This window comes from Oryzias latipes, chromosome 15 (assembly GCF_002234675.1).
Source record: "Oryzias latipes chromosome 15, ASM223467v1".
NCBI classification, from domain to species: Eukaryota; Metazoa; Chordata; class Actinopteri; order Beloniformes; family Adrianichthyidae; genus Oryzias; species Oryzias latipes.
Genome location: NC_019873.2, coordinates 26,315,599 through 26,335,037, shown reverse-complemented (window position 1 = coordinate 26,335,037; position 19,439 = coordinate 26,315,599). Strand labels below are relative to the sequence as shown.

The 19,439-nt window shown below is 42.2% G+C and overlaps 2 protein-coding genes across 6 annotated transcripts; one reads left to right on the top strand and one right to left on the bottom strand.

Moving 5' to 3' along the window:
• Positions 1–804: 804 nt before the first annotated feature.
• On the top strand, positions 805–11,369 carry zc3h6 (zinc finger CCCH-type containing 6). Of its 2 annotated transcripts, XM_023963182.1 has the most exons (12): positions 808–1,275; positions 2,713–2,929; positions 3,020–3,142; positions 3,224–3,425; positions 3,517–3,659; positions 3,746–3,874; positions 3,950–4,064; positions 4,142–4,251; positions 4,328–4,557; positions 6,467–6,837; positions 7,764–7,934; positions 8,717–11,369. In XM_023963182.1, exons 1-12 carry the CDS (start codon positions 1,190–1,192, stop codon positions 10,213–10,215), a joined length of 3,396 nt encoding a protein of 1,131 aa, XP_023818950.1. In that variant the 5' UTR covers positions 808–1,189; the 3' UTR covers positions 10,216–11,369. The 2 variants fall into 2 exon arrangements, with proteins under 2 accessions (XP_023818949.1, XP_023818950.1); XM_023963181.1 differs by having other exon boundaries at positions 805–1,275; positions 3,020–3,425.
• On the bottom strand, positions 10,859–19,431 carry LOC101161503 (catenin alpha-1-like). 4 transcript variants are annotated; one of them, XR_002291869.2, is made up of 8 exons: positions 18,020–18,281; positions 17,762–17,945; positions 13,145–16,357; positions 12,894–13,070; positions 12,772–12,821; positions 12,649–12,686; positions 12,449–12,566; positions 10,859–11,233 (listed from the first exon to the last, which is right to left on the bottom strand). XR_002291869.2 is itself a non-coding variant. In XM_020709696.1 (8 exons), the coding sequence occupies exons 2-8, from the start codon at positions 18,037–18,039 to the stop codon at positions 11,048–11,050; spliced, it is 4,071 nt and encodes a 1,356-aa protein (XP_020565355.1). In that variant the 5' UTR covers positions 18,040–18,109; positions 19,347–19,431; the 3' UTR covers positions 10,859–11,047. The 4 variants fall into 4 exon arrangements, 3 of the variants coding, with proteins under 3 accessions (XP_020565355.1, XP_020565354.1, XP_020565353.1); XM_020709696.1 differs by adding an exon at positions 19,347–19,431 and having other exon boundaries at positions 12,649–12,821; positions 18,020–18,109; XM_020709695.1 differs by adding an exon at positions 19,347–19,426 and having other exon boundaries at positions 12,649–12,821; positions 18,020–18,190.
• Between the last annotated feature and the right edge of the window lie 8 nt (positions 19,432–19,439).

Here is a 19,439-nt window from a genome sequence, read left to right as displayed (position 1 = left end):
ATGTGTTTGCACAAACTTGTAATTTCATTTAACAAAATGCTAATTTGTGAGCAGAATAAGCTCATTTGTGTTCACAGAATGGTAATTTCTTGCACAAAATGCTAACCTTTGTGCACGAAATGCTAATTTCTGCCCACAAAACACTAATTTGTGCATAAAAATAAAATGTACGGCCACGAAATACTAATTGTGGCCCCTAAAAAAGGTCATCTTGTGTACACAAAATACTAGAGGCCACAAATTAATTTTAGGGAACAATTGATGATTCTGTGGAGAACAATTGACTGTTCCACCATAAATCTGTTAGGAAATGGAAAATACCTCCCTGCTTATATAGATATATATATATATATATATATATATATATATATATATATATATATATATATATATATATATATATATATATATATATATATATATATATATATATATATATATTGTAATTATGGTGTTTTTTTCCTCTAAGTATATGATTAATACTATGTTAATACATAACATAGTATCTAATAAGTTGCTGCTATAACCTATTTTTGATTAACCGAATCATTGCAGTAAAGTAGCTCATTATCTCCCGTTTTATATAATTTATCTTTAATAACAATAAAAGACAACACAAAGTCTGTCATTAACGAGCGTTTTGTTCCAAACTGGCTTTGATTTTAGCAATTCGTCGTTGCGCGTCCTAAAAATGACTGACATTTATTTCAACAAACGAGAGCGTTGCGTTTTGTGCCCGCGCGGGTTCTGGCCAATGAGCGAAGAGCGTGTCCCACAGTCAAACTAGGTTGATCTAGCAGAAACTATAAATACTGGTAGAAGACATTGTCCAGGAATGTGTGCAGCAGAACTCAGAAGCCATTTTGGGATGATTTCCCTGTTGAGAAAGACTATGAAGATGCTGAAATCAACGAACATGGTTACATTTCTGTCTGTTTCTCCCTCCGTCTCCTCTATTTCACCATGGCAGCTGTCAACCGACGGGACATTAGCAAAGCGGGGTGTCAAGCTGTGCTCACAGCGTTAAAACGATATGAAAGAGGAGAGTGTCTGTTTACTGTCTCTCTGTCGAGACATGTAACACCGTGAGTCTTTTCCAGTCTGAAATCTTCCAGCATCTCTCACAAACCAACGTCTCCTTGAGTTAATTCACTTGTACCGGGGAGAAGGGAGGCAGGTCGGTTCTCCAATGGCTTCTGTGAGCCTGGTTTCCAGTCCCCCAGCCCCTGTTCTTGACAAAAACATGACAGACTCTGAGCTTGCAGGGGAAGAAAGGTCGAGTACCATTCTTGTGCAATTCTTAATACGCTGCCTCATCGTGAGTTTCAGTGCTGTGTTCCTACATGCTTGTTGTGTATGTTTTGATCTTTTTTTTTTTTTTTAAATCACGAATAGCAGACATTTCCCCCTCTAAAACCGTCTTTTGCATGCTTCTTTTTAAGCGCATACGGATGATGCTGTTTGGAAAATTTAGCTTTACACAGCACCATCGATGACCCTCATTCATCACCATTTCCATTAAAAACAGCGGAGCCCATCGTCCCGTCGCTGTGGGACCGCAGTCATTGCATCGTTAGTTATTGCCATCTTCAGGTCGCTACGCAAAATAACCGGGCTGGATGCCACGCCCTTTCTCCTGGTGCGCTCCCTCTAGCGGCTACTGTTAGTACTGCAGTGGCAGGCTTTTGCAAGGCTTTTCTGCGCTTTTGATTTTAAAGTTTTAATAATAAAAAAAAAACGTTTATTTGACCAAGTAAACAGGAGGATTCGACATTTAATTCAATGTGGGCATGTGGCTAAATGAGGGCTTGAATTTCTGCTTTAAATATGGATGATACAATAATAAAATGATATCTAAACTATTTTTTGTTTTTTTTTGTTTTTATAGATAATTTCTCATTTAGTACTTAAAAAACAACTTTCTACAAAGATTTTTTTAATAGTATTTGCTTTCATAATGAATTAATTACATTTTTTTTCTGTTGAAAATTAATCTATTATTATTAAACTAGAGTTCTTAACAGAATTCGGTAGACATTTGCACTAATTTGATGTTGTGATTGACATTAATACACAATTTCTTGAACCTTTGTGCCAATGGTGTTGCTGCCACATGGTATTACTTCATTTAAGTGCAAAAACTGCATTTTTAAAAAGTTTTTTTTAAGGTTTAAAGCTGTCTTAGCTTGATTGTTTTTCAACATCTTTTTTAAAAATTGTTCAGCCTTCGCACTTTATAAATATGGGTTAAATACATTGCTTTGTTTTCATTCAGGAACATGTTTATTATCAAATCATCACCACAGAAAATTATTTAAGTCATTAAACAAACACTGGGACGTTTTAACACCGTCAAAATAATAAAACCATCTGCTCTTTAATTTAATTCAATTTTATTTGTATAGCCCAAACTCACAACAGCAGGCGTCTGAATGGGCTTTAGATTAACATTTGATTTAAAACAGTGTTGTTTATTTCTTTTAGTGGTGAAAACACTTTTTCAGATAGCAAATGAAATAAATCAGTAAAAAACTAAGTGAAAGTTGAAATTTAAAGAGTCCCTTTTAAAGGAAAATAGATTTTTTGATTTGATGAAACGATATCGACTAATAATGAAAAGTATTTCTCTTATGATTAAAAAAAATAATGATAGCAAATGAGGCAAAAATCCCCAACTACTTTTTTGGTAATACTTTTTTTTTTCTTTTTCAGGGAGGACGGTGAACTGGAAGATGGAGAAATAGACGACGAGGGAATAGGAATAGATGAGGAGAACAAGGAGACCACAGAGGTGAAAGAGGAAAAAGAAAAGGAGAAAGAGAGAGACCGGGCTAAAGAGAAAGAGAAGCTGCACAGACACTCCAGAAAACGATATAAGAAGACCAGAGACAAGAAGAGGTCTAAGAAGAGGAGACACGACCGACCGAGAGTAAGAAAAGGATCTTTTTGCCTTTCGGCAGACTCTTGGCCTGTTACTGTGAAGATGACCGTTCTGGTTGTATCCTCCTTTCCTCCTCAGCATCATTCCCCCTCCAGCAGCTCCAGCTCTGACAGCTACGACTCTGATTATGACAGACCAGAGCGACACAAGACCAGGAAGAGCAAGGGTGCGAGTCACGACCCGGACGGGCCGTCCTCTCAGGTGCGTCCAACTGCAGAAAGGACATTTTCATTCAGGCCTCGGAGGGCTTCCACCTCCTCCTCTTTCTGTTTCGATCGACAGCATCTGAAGGGAAGCCACGGCAACTTCGACAAGTACAGCGACTACAGCGACGACAAATACGACTACGACGAGGAGGAAGAGGACTATGACGACGACGCGTCCGAGTATCAGCAGTCCAAAGAGTCGTCGGGTCAGGGGAGGGGGCGCCACGTTAAGGAGCAGATGAGCAGAGGGAGCATGAGAGGAATGAAGCAGCAGCAGTGTATGAGCGTTTTTTACAACATCAACTGTTTTCCCATGAAGTGTTTGTCCGAATTTTTAACAAGTATTCATTTCGTTTCTTGTTTTTCCAGTTGGACAGAGAGGAAGGGGAAGAGGATGCGGACCGGGAAGAGGACGAGGAATGATCAACAAAAACAAAAAACTTAAAGGAAAGCCCTGGGGGGGCCGAGGACGTGGCCGAGGATGCGACCAGGGGATGGAAGACATGGGATGTGTAAGAAGATTCAACTAGATGGAGCAAATGCTTTTCCACTCAGAAAACGCAAAAGTCCGACTCTTCCTCCTGTTTGTGTGCGCTAGGATGGAAAGAACTCATCGGGCTTCCAGAAGAAACGACCCATCATGAGCAAGGAGTTCATCAATCAGCACACGGTGGAGCATAACGGGAGATACATCTGCAAGTACTTCCTGGAAGGTCGCTGCATCAAGGTACAGTCAAAGCTCCGGAGCCGGCTTTTTGGGGTTTTGATGGAACGCTTGCAGAGATTTTCTGTCTTCACGCAGGGCGAGCAGTGCAAGTTTGAGCATGAGCTTGTGGTTCCCGATAAGAAGAAGGAACTTTGCAAATTTTACCTGCAAGGATACTGCAGCAAAGGAGATCATTGCATTTACATGCACAATATCCTTCAATTAAGGGGCCGGATGGAGTTTGTGTGATTATTTTTAAACTAGTTCCTCCTTAACCCGCGTCTGCACATGAATACCCCTGCAAGTTCTTTCACACTGGAGCCAAGTGCTACCAGGGGGACAACTGCAAATTCTCCCATGATGCTTTGACGGATGTCACTAAAGAACTGCTCGATAAGGTAAAGCAAAACAAACAAAAAAAAGGGATTTTGTTTTCTGCTTCCGGGTTTAACGTTCTGCTGACGTTTGTGTCAGATCATTAGTGCAGAAGAAGAGAACGCCCGTGAGGACGAGTTGGAGCTGGAGGATCTAAGGAAGCAGGGCATTGCTCCTCTTCCAAAGCCTCCCCCAGGGGTGGGGTTGCTGCCCACACCGGGTCAGAGCAGTCCTTCAGATCCAGCCTCTGGAGCCGGGAGGAAGATCCCGTCCCTGTTTGAAATCAAGGTCCAGCCCACCGTAGACTTGGCTCACAAAATTGCTCTGAGGTATGTAAAATCATATAAAATTAAAGCTGCGAATCCCCCTACGCCCCTCATTCTGCCCCTACCACTCTGGTCAGTGCTGCACTGCACAAACTGATTTTGTTAGCCACGCCCACATTCCTAATACGCCAAACCTTAGGTTGTGGCTGTAGACTTTACGTAGGCTGTTTCCGAATTCCCACCATAACCCCTAACTACTAAAATACTATATAGTGCGAGACTATGTAGTGCCCTGGATTTTGAAAACAATTCAGACACCATGCTCATATTGCGACAATCATTTAAGAATTCACTGAGTTCTGATGATGAAACTATTTGTATGTTATTAAAAAAAATACGTTTAAATACAATTGTTTTGCAAAAAAACAACTGTGGTACTGTATGAGGTCGTCTGGAGTGGCAGAGAAGTATGTCAGAGTAGTTCAGGACATGTATGAGAGAAGTATGACGGTGGTGAGATGTGCTGTAGGTCAGACAGAGGAGTTCAAGGTGGAGGTGGGACTACACCAAGGATCAGCTTTGAGTCCTTTTTTGTTTGCTATGCTGATGGACAGGCTGACAGACGAGGTAAGACAGGAATCTCCCTGGACAATGATGTTTGCGGATGACATTGTAATTTGCAGTGAGAGTAGAGAGCAGGTGGAGGAACAGCTAGAGAGGTGGAGGTTTGCTCTGGAAAGAAGAGGCATGAAGGTCAGTCGTAGTAAGACAGAATACATGTGTCTGAACGAGAGGGATCAAGGTAGAAGTGTTAGGTTACAGGGGGCTGAGGTGAAGAAGGTGCAGGAGTTTAAGTACTTGGGGTCAACAGTTCAGTGTGATGGGGAGTGTGGAAAAGAGGTGAAGAGGCGAGTGCAGGCAGGTTGGAGCGGGTGGAGGAAAGTGTCAGGAGTGTTGTGTGACAGAAGAGTGCCAGCAAGACTCAAAGGAAAGGTGTACAAGACAGTGGTGAGACCAGCTCTGCTCTATGGGTTAGAGACGGTAGCAGTGAGACAGAGACAAGAGGCTGAGATGGAGGTAGCAGAGATGAAGATGTTGAGGTTCTCCTTAGGAGTGACCAGGTTAGACAGGATAAGGAACGAGTACATCAGAGGGACGGCTCATGTTGCCTGTGTTAGCGACAAAGTCAGAGAAGCCAGACTGAGATGGTTTGGACATGTTCAGAGGAGGGATAGTGGATATATTGGTAGAAGGATGTTGGAGATGGAGCTGCCTGGCAGGAGGGCAAGAGGACGGCCAAAGAGGAGATACATGGATGTCTTAACAGAGGACATGAAGTTGGCTAATGTTAGGGTAGAAGATGTTCATGATAGAGTGAGGTGGAAAAGGATGATTCGCTATGGCGACCCCTGATGGGAAAAGCCGAAAGAGAAAGAAGAGTTTTGCAAAAAAATGTTCAAAGGCAATGCATTGTGGTCTAAATTCCTTAATCTAGTGAGCATCAATGCACACTGGTTTTTCACAGAGACTTCTGGGAAATTTCTAGGGCACTGGATTTTGGAATTGTAGACTGGGACAGCACTACAAAAAGGCCAACGCGCTATATAGTGCTCTAGTAGTGAAGGAATTCGGACACAGCCCCAGTGGTGTGTTTGTGAAATTTTGTAAAGATCACTCGAGCAAAGGTTTTCTTTCCCGTATTGTTAATAAAATGTAAAAAATGACAAAATTTCACATTTTGCCACGGAATGGTCCTGTGGCCATCCCATAATAATTTCAAAACTTCCTTTAGATATGCCTGACATCTGGTTTTTGGTCACGTGAGTGGATTTTGAACTGAGCTCCTCATTCAGTTTTTTGACGGTTTTGCCTGCAGTGATGTCTTTTTTTTTGGGTGGGGCCTGGGAGGTGAGGTCAACGGAGTAAATTACTTAAAATATAACCTAGACTTTTGTCTTTTTTCCCTCCAAAGTGGTTCCAACCACCCCCAGAACCAGGGAGATGGAACCAACCAGTTCAGTGGTGGTTCAGAAGACGCGGAGGCTGCATCCTCAGTGCCTTCAGGTCCGCCTGCATCACCAGGTCTCACGAGTCATCCCACGGGGCCATCCGTGCCGCAGAGCCCCACCGGTCAACACCCTCCACATGGATTTCCGATGCCGGTCCATTCTGGCCCACCTCCATCTTTTCATGGGTCTAACATGGGCCCACAGATGCAGAATCCTCTCTTCCCTCCTGCAACAGATCAACTGCAAAACCTCCTTCCTTTTCCTCCTTTGAGTCAGAACCCAGTCGACCTCCTGAGCAGCTTCCTCCAAAACCAGGCTGTCAGTCAACAAGGAGGTCAGTGTTCATTCCTCTTATTCATTGGCCTCAAAACCACGGTTGTTGCCAGCCCACAGAGACAAAAACAACTTTTTTTTCTGTTGTATTTATAATCTAATTCTGAAGGAAGTTTTATTTTGAAAAACTACTGGAATCTCTCCACCATGTCCGACTCATTCTAGCCGCATGTCAAGTCACCCGTTCAAATCCATGCGTTACTTCCTTAAAGCTGCTGCGCTGACCGCTAAATTGAACCCCCTAAGCTAGAAAAGTTAACAAAATATTTAAAGCAAAGAGGAAACAGAAGAGCCTTCCACTTCAAAATAAAAGAAAGCTACATTTAACAGCATAGTAGTAGGTTTAGGGGCTGTCATCTGGACTTAGTTTTTTAGTTAGTTAGAAGACGTTTCACCTCTTATCCAAAAGGCTTTGTCAATTCTCAGAAAACTAAGTCCAGATGACAGCCCCTAAACCTACTACTATGATGGAATCAACCTGGATGAATGAGAGTCTTCATAGACATGCATTTAACAGACAAAAACAACTGATTTATTGTGACAGTTGTTCCCACAGACCATTAAAATGTTTAGCAAACAGCTGTCTAATATTATGAGGATGCTCCTAATAAAGGGGTGGATTCACTTTTATGTGGCCGTTTCTCAGTATTTATCTGTCACATTTTAAAAATTGAACAAGGCTGAAGTTGGCATCTGATTTTTGTTTTAACCAAAAACTGGTTAAGGTAAAAATCTATTTTACATGAAGCTGCGGATATTTTACTGAGGACTTTATCCTCAAAAGTGAAGGAAAACTAAAGAATAAAAAAATCAGACGCACACCTCAGCCTCGCACAGGCCGGTCCATGACCGGGTAAAAGTTGGGGACCACTGCTCTAAATTGTAATGGAAGTGGCATGTGTTCGTTTTGTGTCCTCCATGCTGCAGATCCTAGTTTGGCCTTCATGCAGCAAATGGGTGCAGAGACACAGTTGCAGGCGTTACCAGCAGCAGTGCAGAAAGCCATCTTTCTACATCTGACACAGCAGCAGCAACAAGAGGCGCAGGAGGCGGAGACTCAGCGAGCAGACAGCCAGGATGGAGACAACGACAGCAGAGGTGAGCCAATCCCGTACCAGGAGACTACATGGCACATCAAGTGAAACTAGACAGTCGGATACGTCAAACTTCATTCCACTCATTCACAGAACGTTGAAGCATTGTACGTCTGTGACGCTTCTGACTACAGTACCCATATTTCTCCCAAGTTGTACTAAAATATTTTGACGTCGTGTTTTACAGAAAAGCAGCTGGAGGTCAGTAAGCACAACCAGAATTTATACCTAAGGCACACCAGATTATAAAATGAATTTTAAGAGCGATTAACGGTCCGGAAGTTTCTGTAAGGGTCGCTTAATTAGCTGTGATTGAATTTTTTGTTTGTCAGATTTAAAATTTTTTGTTTGAGATGCACCACAGACCGTAGAATAAACCGTTTATAGTTTTTTTTCTATATCACTGCTGACTTTACAATACCTTCTACGTTTTCTGCACTGAGATGATCATATACGGTACAGGATGTTTTTTATTTTGAAAGGAAGTAGTGTCAAATTTATTAACTATTTTATATTTAGAAAAAATGTGTTTTTTTTTTCCTTTTATGTTTTAAGTTTTACTTATGTCAAAAACAATAGTTCATTCATATTTATCATAATAGTAACAATAACACAAATATAAGTCGGTGTCTTTTTTTTTCTAAAGGAAGAAGTGACACTATGTGGTTTCTTTCATAGTCGCTGAGAAATGGACCCGATAGCCACCTTAAGTGAATGTTGCAGGCCTCTGAGTTAAACTGCAGTCGGCAAAACTGTTGTACATAACCTGCAGTATTTCTTTTTCAGCTGAAACTACAAACTGGTACTCAAGCGATGATGAAGATGGGACATCAGGCGTTTCCTCCATCCTTAAGTCTCTCAAAAAGAAGAGCGAGATGTCCCAGTCTCTGTCCAACCCCCTTCAAGTTGGCCCAGTGGCTCAAGCTTTGGGCAACCCTCGGCCTGCGAAGGACAGGGCTCCGCCTACTGACCCACGCGTGAAGTCCGACCTCAGACAGCGACTCCCCGAATGCAGGAGGGAACCGGACGGAGCTGCAGACGCACGGCTTTCCAGAGATCCCAGGAAAGTGAGGGCGATGGAGAGCAGCTCTTGCCACCTGCAGAACCAGCCTGTTCCACAAAAAACGGTGGCAGGGGAGGAGGATGAGGATGGGGAAAGGAAGCTCAGGGATAGAGCTGTTCTCATCCCTCTGGATGCGGGCCCTTGTGTGGTCCTGCAGGACCCTCGTTGCCAGTTGAAGCAGTTTAGCCACATTCGGGTGGACATCCTCCTGCAGAAGCCTGCCTTTGCCCAAACGGTGGTGTGGGCCCCCGAGGACCTCATCCCCTCCCTCGTCCCGAAACAGGAGCACTCCATCAACCTGCCCCTTCCACCCCTGATTGCTGATGCTCAGATGAACAGAACCAGCCTTCCCACCCATCCCCCGGTTTCCAGCCCGCCCCCGTCTGACCCCAGACTAGCAGCTACTCGTTTGAAGGAACGTTTGGGTCGCCTCCCCGCCGGATCCTTCGAGTCCCGAGCCTCTACCGAAAGGCCGGCAGACCCACGGCAGCAAAAGTCTTTGGATCCCAGACTCAAGCGGACAGGAAGCGTGGACTCCAAGCCGCTGGGGCAGAAAGAGTCGTCCTCTGGGGGAGGGCTTGTGGACCCCCGACTGCAGAAGGGCAGCCTCAGCTCCCCCCCTCAAACCGCCCAAGCCAAGTCCGAGCCCGAGAAGCTGCCGCCTTACGCTCCTCGGCTGGCATCGTCGGGCGGGGGCCTGGAGAGCCCCACGACGATCCTGGGGGGCATCAGCTTGTACGACCCCCGTTCTCAAAGCAAACATGCTCAGAAGGAGGCGTCAGAGCCCCCCAAAAAGGCGGGGATTTTGAAACAGCCCGCCAAGAAGGACAACCCACCTTCACTCTCACCAACCCAGAGGAGCGGATCGCTGGAGGAGGCGAAAACCACGGACGTCCCCTCACATTGCACCCCACCCAGCTCCCCCACGCTGCCGCCCACCTCCCCCGTCAAGCCGCCTGCCGTTCATAATCTTCCCATCTCTGCGCTGGCCGGACTGATCCGACCGCAGTATTCTGACCCGCGGCAGGCGAAACAAGGAGGACAGGGTTTGACCGGAGCACAGGAAGAGACGGATGATAAGAAGAAGCAGGAGGAAGAGGAGGAGAGGGTCATAGAGGAAGAGCCAAAGCAGGATAATCTGGAGGACGAGGACGCAGACGACAGGACACTTAAGGATGTGTTCAAAACCTTTGATCCCACCGCGTCCCCCTTCTGTCAGTAAACATTTAAAAAAATAAGCTACAAAGTATCTGTAAATAGTTGAATAAAATGACTATTAATCTTTATCTTATCCTGAATTTATTTATTTGTTGGAATTACTCTAAAAACACAGAAAAGTGTGCTTTAGGAGTTGTTCTTTGGTTGTTTTGTTTGAAAAAAAACATAAATGTGGCATTATTTTATATTATTTGAGTGCAAATATTACCACTTGTAAAAGAAAAGAGTAATGTAATCTTTATCCTCATTATCAGTATTTGATATTCACTTATTTTACATTTTAGGGTTCACATATTTATCCTCATTTGTTTTATGCGGTAGGAGAAACATGAAAACTGGCTTGTATCTTTTCTTTTTTTGCCCACATTTTATATCGTTTTTAAACTTTACAGCTGAGCTAGTTTGCTGAAATAGATACGTTTTTGTCATCTTTAAATAAGGACTTTATGAATTGTTTTTAAAGGAGGCTCTTTCAGCCACACATCTCAGCAGCAAAGAGCTTCTGAGAACAACTTTGCCTGTAACATAAGTGACTTTTGTTTGACTGGAAATGAGCTATTGCCTTTTTTTATTGCTTTCAAAAGCCACACTGTAAATGTTGATTTTGTATCCTGTGTACAGCGTGCTGTAGTGAGTGTTCTAACGTGTTTGGTGATGCTTTTATTTCATGCCATCTTTGTGGTTCAATGTGGACTTTTTAGTGGAAAAATGTTTGAAAGTCAAACCATTTTCTTACACACAGCAGCTCTTTTTAGTGTACACGCACAATAAATCCTATTCATGACAGTTGCTTATGTCTTTGTAAAGGCCTCTGTGACGTTGAATGTCACGCCTCCTTAAATATTTAGTAAAGGGGCCAGGCTGGGTGCAGTGGGGCGCGGCAACGTCTTCCTCAACCCCAAATCGTCCGTTTCCTGATTGGAGTTCTGCTGGGCGCGGTGGATCTCCAGGTTTCTCTTCCACTGGAAGCACAACGCTGTGGCCTCTGCCTCATCAGAGTTTGGTTCTGGCTGCTTCAAACCCTGTTAAAAGTCAGGTTTTAGGGTAAACATCCTGCGATAAATAAAAGATTTTTGTCTTTTAGGTGTCCCCTTAAAAGACAGACGGTTTAGGGACTGACCATTTGGACCAAAATTCTATTTATGTAAAAAAAAAAAATAGATTAAAAATGGACAAAAAAAAGTAATAGAATATATAATAAAATATTAAATTGACTTACTTGGTGAAAGTCATATTATTTGACAGGACTTCTTTTCAAGGTAGAATGTTCAGATAGTATTAATTTAATGCAATTTTTAGATGAAAAAGAGAATTAAATAAAAAAAATTGATATAGCTTTTTTCATACCAAGTTTTGTTAAGGTTTCTTGCAAAAAATAATATAAAACAAGTAATATTAATTTTAAAAAAATAGCCCCCCCCCTTCACACTTCCCACCCCTTCAACGATGGAGATAAACATTGGGAAACAATTTGTTATTTAATTTGTGTCATTTATAGTGTTGTTGATGTCTTTTATTGCTATATATCATCTATTATCTGTTGTTTTTCATGATTATCTTGTTTTCATAAGCCATTGTAACATTAATTTCTCCAGTTCTATCAGATCAGTTTAATCAGATATTTTCACTTACATAACTGAACTGAACCGTGTGTGATCATTGCGCTATTTATATGCAATTCATCGTTATTTGTGCCTCCATTGCGTGTGAAATGTGATATGTGTGCCGGTATATATCTGTGATACATGCGTTAAAAACGTCTTAGACATATGTGGACACACGTGGAACGGTCGTGGAAAGCCAGAAATATGTGCATGCATCTCGCAAAAGTTACGCAGAGTTGCGTAAGATTTACGTAATAATTGTGTATTAACTGCGTAAAATATGCGTAAACTGAATAATTCTCAACCAACAACATTTTTAAAAACGTGTATCACGAAAAACCGAAATTTCATCTGTGGAAAATGCACAAAATGTATGTAGTGGCTGTGTGACGTGACAAGTAAAATTTTATTAAAAAAATTAATTTTATTTTGATCTATTTGGACATTTTAATTTTTCCTTTTTTTGCACCTTGATGCTTGAATCCCAGAGTTGTAATAAAAATAGAATTTCCCCACAGTGAGATCAATCACCTTTATCTGATCTGATCTAATCTGATGTCTTCTTTTCCTTTCTCATTTGTAAGTTCAGCTACAGTTGAATTGATACCATATTAAAATGTTTGTTATATTTACCGTGATGCTGGCTGTTTCTGCCGCATGCACTCCTCGCAGGATTGTCTGCAGAAGGTTTTGTGCATTTTTCACCAGGATCTCGTCCGATGATCTGCACCCAGGTGTTACTGCATTGACACTGCAGAAATAAAGATTTTTTTTATTTTTCAGTGACCGTCTTTTATTCATCCAAGATATATTGATTTACTTAGTCACCTGACCTGGAGATGATGCTGAGCTGATTGGTGATGGTGAGAATCTGTTCAATGATGAGAGACAGTTCAACTGTACACTGTTTATCCAGGCTGTGGTTGGCAATAACTCGGATAAACTGAGTGACTGACTGGGAGTTTAATATGACGTCTTTGGCTGCAGCGACAAATGTTTCTTTGTTCTGAAAACAAAGGATTGTTTTTAGGACATCGCATCCATGTGAATGCTCAACAGGGACATCTAGAGGTTTTACCAGTATAGGGCCTCTCTTCTTCAGGTACTGCGTCATGTGACAAATGGTGTCGGCCATTTTTCTTGTCACCTGGACAATTCTGTTGTCCTTTGGGTCCCAACTTGTGCTCTTTTGCTTCAGAAAAAATGAAGTGTGGGTCAAAGAGGGGGCTTCCTGAAATGCTGCCGAGTTGGCACCCTGCAGAAGGATAGGGAGAGCACAGTTTAAGGTAACAGGAAGTGACAGAAAACTTTGATTTGTAGGATACCTACATCTTTTTTGTAACGTTCATTCACTTCTGCTGTATCTGTAGTTTCTTGGTTGTGTTTCTGTGTTATGTCATGAACGTCCACCTCCTTGATTGTATTTGGTGCCACGGCTAGAGGGCCGCTGACGTCCTCAGGTGTTCTTCCCTGTAGACCAGCCTGGATGTACTCTTTGGCTTCCTGATGAATCCCATCTTGTTTCCTGATCTCCTCCACCACATAGTGAGCCTTTGAAGACCAACACCGTATCTGCACGTCCAAAGTGAGCGTGTCGCAAATGTAGCGAGTCTCCACCATCAGTTTTGCCCGGCCTATTATGTCTGAGATCTGGAAGGACAGGTGATCGCTGATAGACCTAAGGTTGGAGCGAGTGCGTGGGTCTCGGATGTAGTTCAAGCAGTCCTCCAATTTTCTAGTTCCTGACTTGACATTTCCTGCAAGTGCCTGAGCTGCACTTTCGAATCTCCGCTGAGTGTCGTCTGCGTCGGTCTGTCGCAGACTTTTAGCAGCAACGTAAGCAAGGCTGACTGTGTTTTGAAGAGAAGTCTCAAACTCTCTGTTTTCTTTGCTTAACTGAACAGAAAGAGCTCGAATTCTAACAAGGAGATGTCTGTGAAAGAAAACGGATTTTGCAAGTTGTGTAACACTTGGCATCATGTCCAGTTCTTCTGCAGCTTTAAGGTAATCTTCGGTGAGTGCTCTGAGCTCATTCTGATATTTTGTCAACTGCTTGGACTTGTAGGGACTTCTGCAGTTTAGGCTGGTGAGCCTCGCAGCCTCCTGGATTCGGAGCGAGTTTTCAGATAAAGCTGAAAGCTGCTTTTGAGGGCTCGGCTGGGTCACTGCGGTTGATGTCCCTAAAATCTTATCCAGAGAGTTTACAACAATCTGAACCGAGATGGCCCAGAGGATGCAAAATCCCCCAAGTTGATCCTCCTGAGTCTCCAGCGTTGTTGAAGACTCAATGAGACTCCGTGTGTTGGTCTGTGCTTTGCTCAGTTTGCTTTGCAAAACGCTGAATGTTTCTTGACTGTCAGTTTGCAGATTTATGTCAGAAGAAATCAAAACCTGGACGACTTCTGTACATAAAGCCATCACTTCATTTAGCCTTTGCCTAACACTGGTTTCTCCAGATGCTCTTCGCAGTTCTGTGTAAACAGCATGGTACCATGCTCCTCCCACAGGTACGAGAACTTTCCGGATGTTGTTTAAGAGGTCAGAAAACTGTGTGCAGTGTTTGTAGATGCCCTCGGTGCTCTTTGCCGAACTCATCGCTGTTTCCTGAGCCGTCTGAACAAGTAGAGGTGTCAGTGACACCAGCTCTGCTCGAAAGCTTTCCAGTGTCTGACAATCCACCAAGTCAACGATGGCAGAGGCTTCCTTTGCAGCTTGGGCATAGCAGTTGGACAGCTCAAGCACTCGAGTGCAGGTCTGGTTGAGCACAGACACGTCTTTACCTTTAGTCACGGTCACCACTTCAAATAGAAGGGGTAAGAGGTCAAAACCAGGGGGCTTGTGAATTAGTTTGTGCTCATCAGGGACAGCTGCCATCTTTAAATCATTACTGTCATGTTTATGAGCTAGTTCTGCTTCTATGGGTTCCACATTTTTGGTGTGAGAATCTTTTCCTTTCACCTCAACCACAGGGAGGCTCTTTAACTCCAGGTTTATTTTACAGGTGTCCTGGACCGGTAGAGATGACTGGCAGATGTCAGGCTCACGTGCTGCCTCTCTCAGAGGGCTCAACAGATGCGGGTGTTGGTTCCCGTCCAGTCCCTCTCTGAGCACCTTAAATTGCTGAATGACTGTGGAGACATTGTTTGTAAATGCGGAATATCTCTCCACGTTTATGGTGGAACCAAGCAGCATGTCTTTGATGGACTCCATCACTCTGGTTTGAGAGTCTCGCACCTGCTTGAGCAGGACCAGAAGACCGTTCCTGTAGATGGGGTTATCGCTCCTGTCCAAATGCCTCTTCACTGATGGAATCACCAGCTTCATGTGGCTTACCAGGTGTTTGGCGTATTTGTCAAAGAGTTTATAGCTCTGTTCTCTGTATGCGGTGTCACATCCATGACGGTCATTGATCATTTCGTTGATAGCAAGACTAGTGAACTCCTTCACATCCACTACATCACTGAGAGCATCCTGCAGCTCGCTAGTCTCTTCCTCCCATTTCTTATATGCATCATAAAGCTTCTGGACAGTTTGCATTGAATCATCGTCCAACTCCAGAGATAAAGATGCGATTAAAGCTCTCAGTCTTGTAAAACACATTCTTGAGTTTTCCATGCTCTCTAAACTCTTTACATCTACAGCAATGGCTGAAATAAAATTCACCAGTTGGATTATTCTGTCAGTTACTGTTATGAAATCCTCAACAACAGGCTGAATACAAGTCAAATCTACACTCGTACCGGAATCTGAAGCTAACACCTGGCTTGTTGCATCTGAGAGCTCATCAGCGACTGACGATGCCAGTAAGAATGTGTCCAAGACTTGATAAAGAACCTCAGTCATTAAGGTTGAGTTGAGCATTTGTATTTGTTGGACCATCAAAGCGCACAACTGGTCAAATCCTTCCTCAGAAACCTCAGAGGAAGTTGAAATCCATTTGATGTCAGACCAGAACTGCAGGATGTGACGGCAGTGGCTCACCAGTCTATGCTGAGACTCTCTTTGAGATGCATTAGCAACCGCCATGCAGTGGAACACAACGTCTCGAACCATGCTGTCCAAGCCACTGTCATGAATGGAGGAGGTGGAGGGGTTTGTCAGGAGTTGCAAAAGACTGTTGCGTCTGTCAGTAAAAAACCCACAGGGTCCCACATGTCCCTTGTTTTTGTCACTTCTAAGAGTTACAACAATCTCGCTGATGGTGCTGTTCACCTTATCCAGAATGTACCGCTTGGATGCTTTGGCCTCCTCACTTGTAGGGTGCTTTATGGTGGTACACAAAGCCGTGTGTAGCATGGAGATACACCTCCTCAATATGTCCAAAGAGTCAAGAAGTTGATTAGTTTGTCTGGTATCCTGTAAGGAATTTGCTCTTTCCAGAGTCAGTCTATTGAGGAGAATCAGAGCTTCAGAAAATGCCTGGAACGACTCGAAGAGAGACTTGATGTCTGGAGAAGAACCGAGCTCAGAGAGATGATCCAAAACCTGATCTGCAACAGCTATAATCCTCCTTACGGCAGCATCGTCCTCCACCAACAGAACCTATAATGTACCACAAAAAACACATCTATTCAAAAACTTCCCTGCTTTTGTGGATTCCTGCTATTTTTCCTGTTTGGTTGAATAATTGACTTTTTAGTTAAGAGTCTAAATTATAACAGAGATCATGTAAAAAAAAATGGTTTAGAGCAGTGGTCCCCAATCCAAGCCTCAGACCACATTTGCAGGCCACTACCGGTCCGTGGGACAGCTGAGTATTAACCAGCCTACATTTATCGGTTTTATTTATAATGCAATTCTGAAGGAAGTATTATTTGGAAAAACTCCTGGATTCTCTCCACCACATCCGACTCCTGCTTGGCGCATGTCAAGTCCCTCGTGTAGAAAATCCATCTGTAGCTTCCTTAAAGGGGCTTTGCAACCCCAAGGTTGCAAATTTAACAAAAAACAAACAGATTTGGAAAGGTTCTTTTAACAGAACAGAGCCAGTGAGGAAACAAAAAAAGAGCTTTTGACTTCAAAATAAAAGAAAGCTGCATTTAACAGACAAAACCCAGGAGCCTTCACTCAAACTATGGATTTATTGACAGTTGTTCCCACAGACCACAATGCTGTTACTAAATATTTAGCAACCGACTGTCTAACTTTACCAGGATGTTGCTAATAAAGTTGAAACGGTGGACTCTCGTTTTATGATTGTATTTAGAAAATACCAGTATTACTGACCGTTTTTTAGTATTTCTCGTTCACAACTTTAAAGTCGAACGAGGCTGAAGTTGGCGTCTGATTTTTTTAGCTTCTACTTAGACAGATTTGGGGAAAATCTAGATCATGTTTAAATGGTTCCTACAAAAAATCTAGTACAGAAAAAGTTTAACCCTTGTGCTATCCCATGACCCTACCCTTACATTGACGTGTTCCCCCTACCATGACAAAGGTGGATAAAGGTAGAAAGATTTCATGTAATCCATGGACACCAGTGAAGATCACAAATCATTGAAGAAAAAAGGTTCAGCGCACTGTCTAGTGGGGTCCAGATGACCCAACTCCCAATGTTAAAGTGCCTAGGATAGCACAAGGGTTACACCAGTTGTAGATATTTCACCTAGGATGAAGATAAAATTCATACATAAAAGTAAAAGGAGGCTAAAGAAAATATAGCACATTTGTCTGCACAGAAAAAGGTTGTTAATGACTACTTTAGAAAACCGTGTTTTTCATTTTAGAAATTTTACAAACTTTTAAGTAAAGCATCAAGAAAATTTTCTATGCTACAGAAGGAATGTCAATAACTGACAACATAGTAAACATTTTTCTAAAATAATTTGGGGATTTTAGGCTAAAATGTGATGAATGGTTTGTTCTTACAATTTAAAATCAGATTTTAAATTTTTATCAGTCTTCCAATGTAAAAATTCCACACATTTCTGCAGAACTGTACTTTACTTTGACCACTCCCAGGAAGACGTTCTGCGTGGCAGTGATAAGCTCCTCTCTGTGCTCCGTCAAACCTGGCTGGATGTGGAGTTTCTGAGCCGCCAGCAGCACATGCTGCCCCGACACGGTGACCGACTCAAGAAGGGCGGACATCTCCATGTGCAACACATCATCATCCGTCTCTTGAATTTGCCTAAACAGAGAGTCACTTCGGTCTCTTGTGGATTGACAAAGGCAGATGTAATTGACTAGCAGGAATGCACATACCTGGAGGCCACTGCTGCCATGTTCTCAGTAGCTCTGGCCACAGCGTGAGCCGCTGCCTCCAGCCGGGTGAACTGCTCTGGCTCATGTTCACTGTCGCACAGCAGCACGAGGAGACAAAGGTGACTGGAGATTGGGGCAACCACTTTCTCCACTGCTGCAGTTTTGATAAAACTTTGATCCAGACATGAAGGCATAGTTTCATTTATCGGTGAATTCTTCCCTCTGCGAAAGAATTAGCTGTGCTGCATGTATTATTTATCATGCTACACAAAGTGCCATATGGCAGTTCCCCATAGCAACTGTTGTCACAACGTTATTTAGAATTAATAACATATAAATCATCATTTCTGACATTATTCATTGATTATTGACTGCAGTGGTGGTTCTGCACTAACTTACTCCCAGGGAGAGTAACTCCCCAGTGCAATTTGACGTTCTTTTGTGTTCCCTATTTTTATTTGGCCATTTTACACAAAAGATGCGTGAATTTTGTGGGCTCGTATTACGGGGGTGTCAAACTCACTCACACAGGGGGCCTAAACAGAAAACATGCTTTAAGTTGGGGGCCCAACAACATTTATTTACCAAACTAAAGCTACACTTTAAAAAACAAAACAAAAAATACTTTTAAACCTTTATAACAGAGGTTTTTTAACATAAAAATGAATAAAAACAGACAGTATTGTTAATCCAGAATAAATCAAGTTAAACCGTTAATAACGGTGCTCTCCATAAAAATATATTCAGTCAAAATTATACAAATATGAACATGCTGCAGAACAAAATAAACAAAGTCTGGAAATATTTAATTCAAATTATTCCGTTTTATTTGCTGTTTTGTCAAATTTTTTGTCAGCAAGTAAGTTCATTTCTGCTTGCTGTGTGACGTGCTGTGTGTGTCTTTGTGAAACGTATCAAAGGGATTTGATTTTTTTTTAAACTGCTATTATGAAAACCATTTATAGGTCTTATAAAACATTAAAAACTAAATCATATAACTCCTCACTGGAATTAATCAAAGTTTATTTTGGCATTTTCCTAATTTTGTGCAACACCAACAGTAAAAATTCTCCAAAAAGCCTTAATTCATTCATTAACAAATGATCCATTGTTTATGTCTAATCTCAAAAAGTGCAGCTGTTTTACTGCCTGCATTACCTGCTGTCTTTATGTCAAATACTGACACCAATTAAATGACAGGCATACGTAAAAAATACATTTTATATGGAAAATAAAGACACGTAATAAAAGTGTCCAACAACAACAATAGCAATAATCATAATAATAATAATAATAATGTTAATAATATATTTTTTAAACTACTTACTTTGTTGTTGACTTTCTGACTGTTTTTTATTGAACACAAAATTTAAAACACAACATTGGTTTTGATGCAGAGCCCCTTCGCGTCGGTAAATAG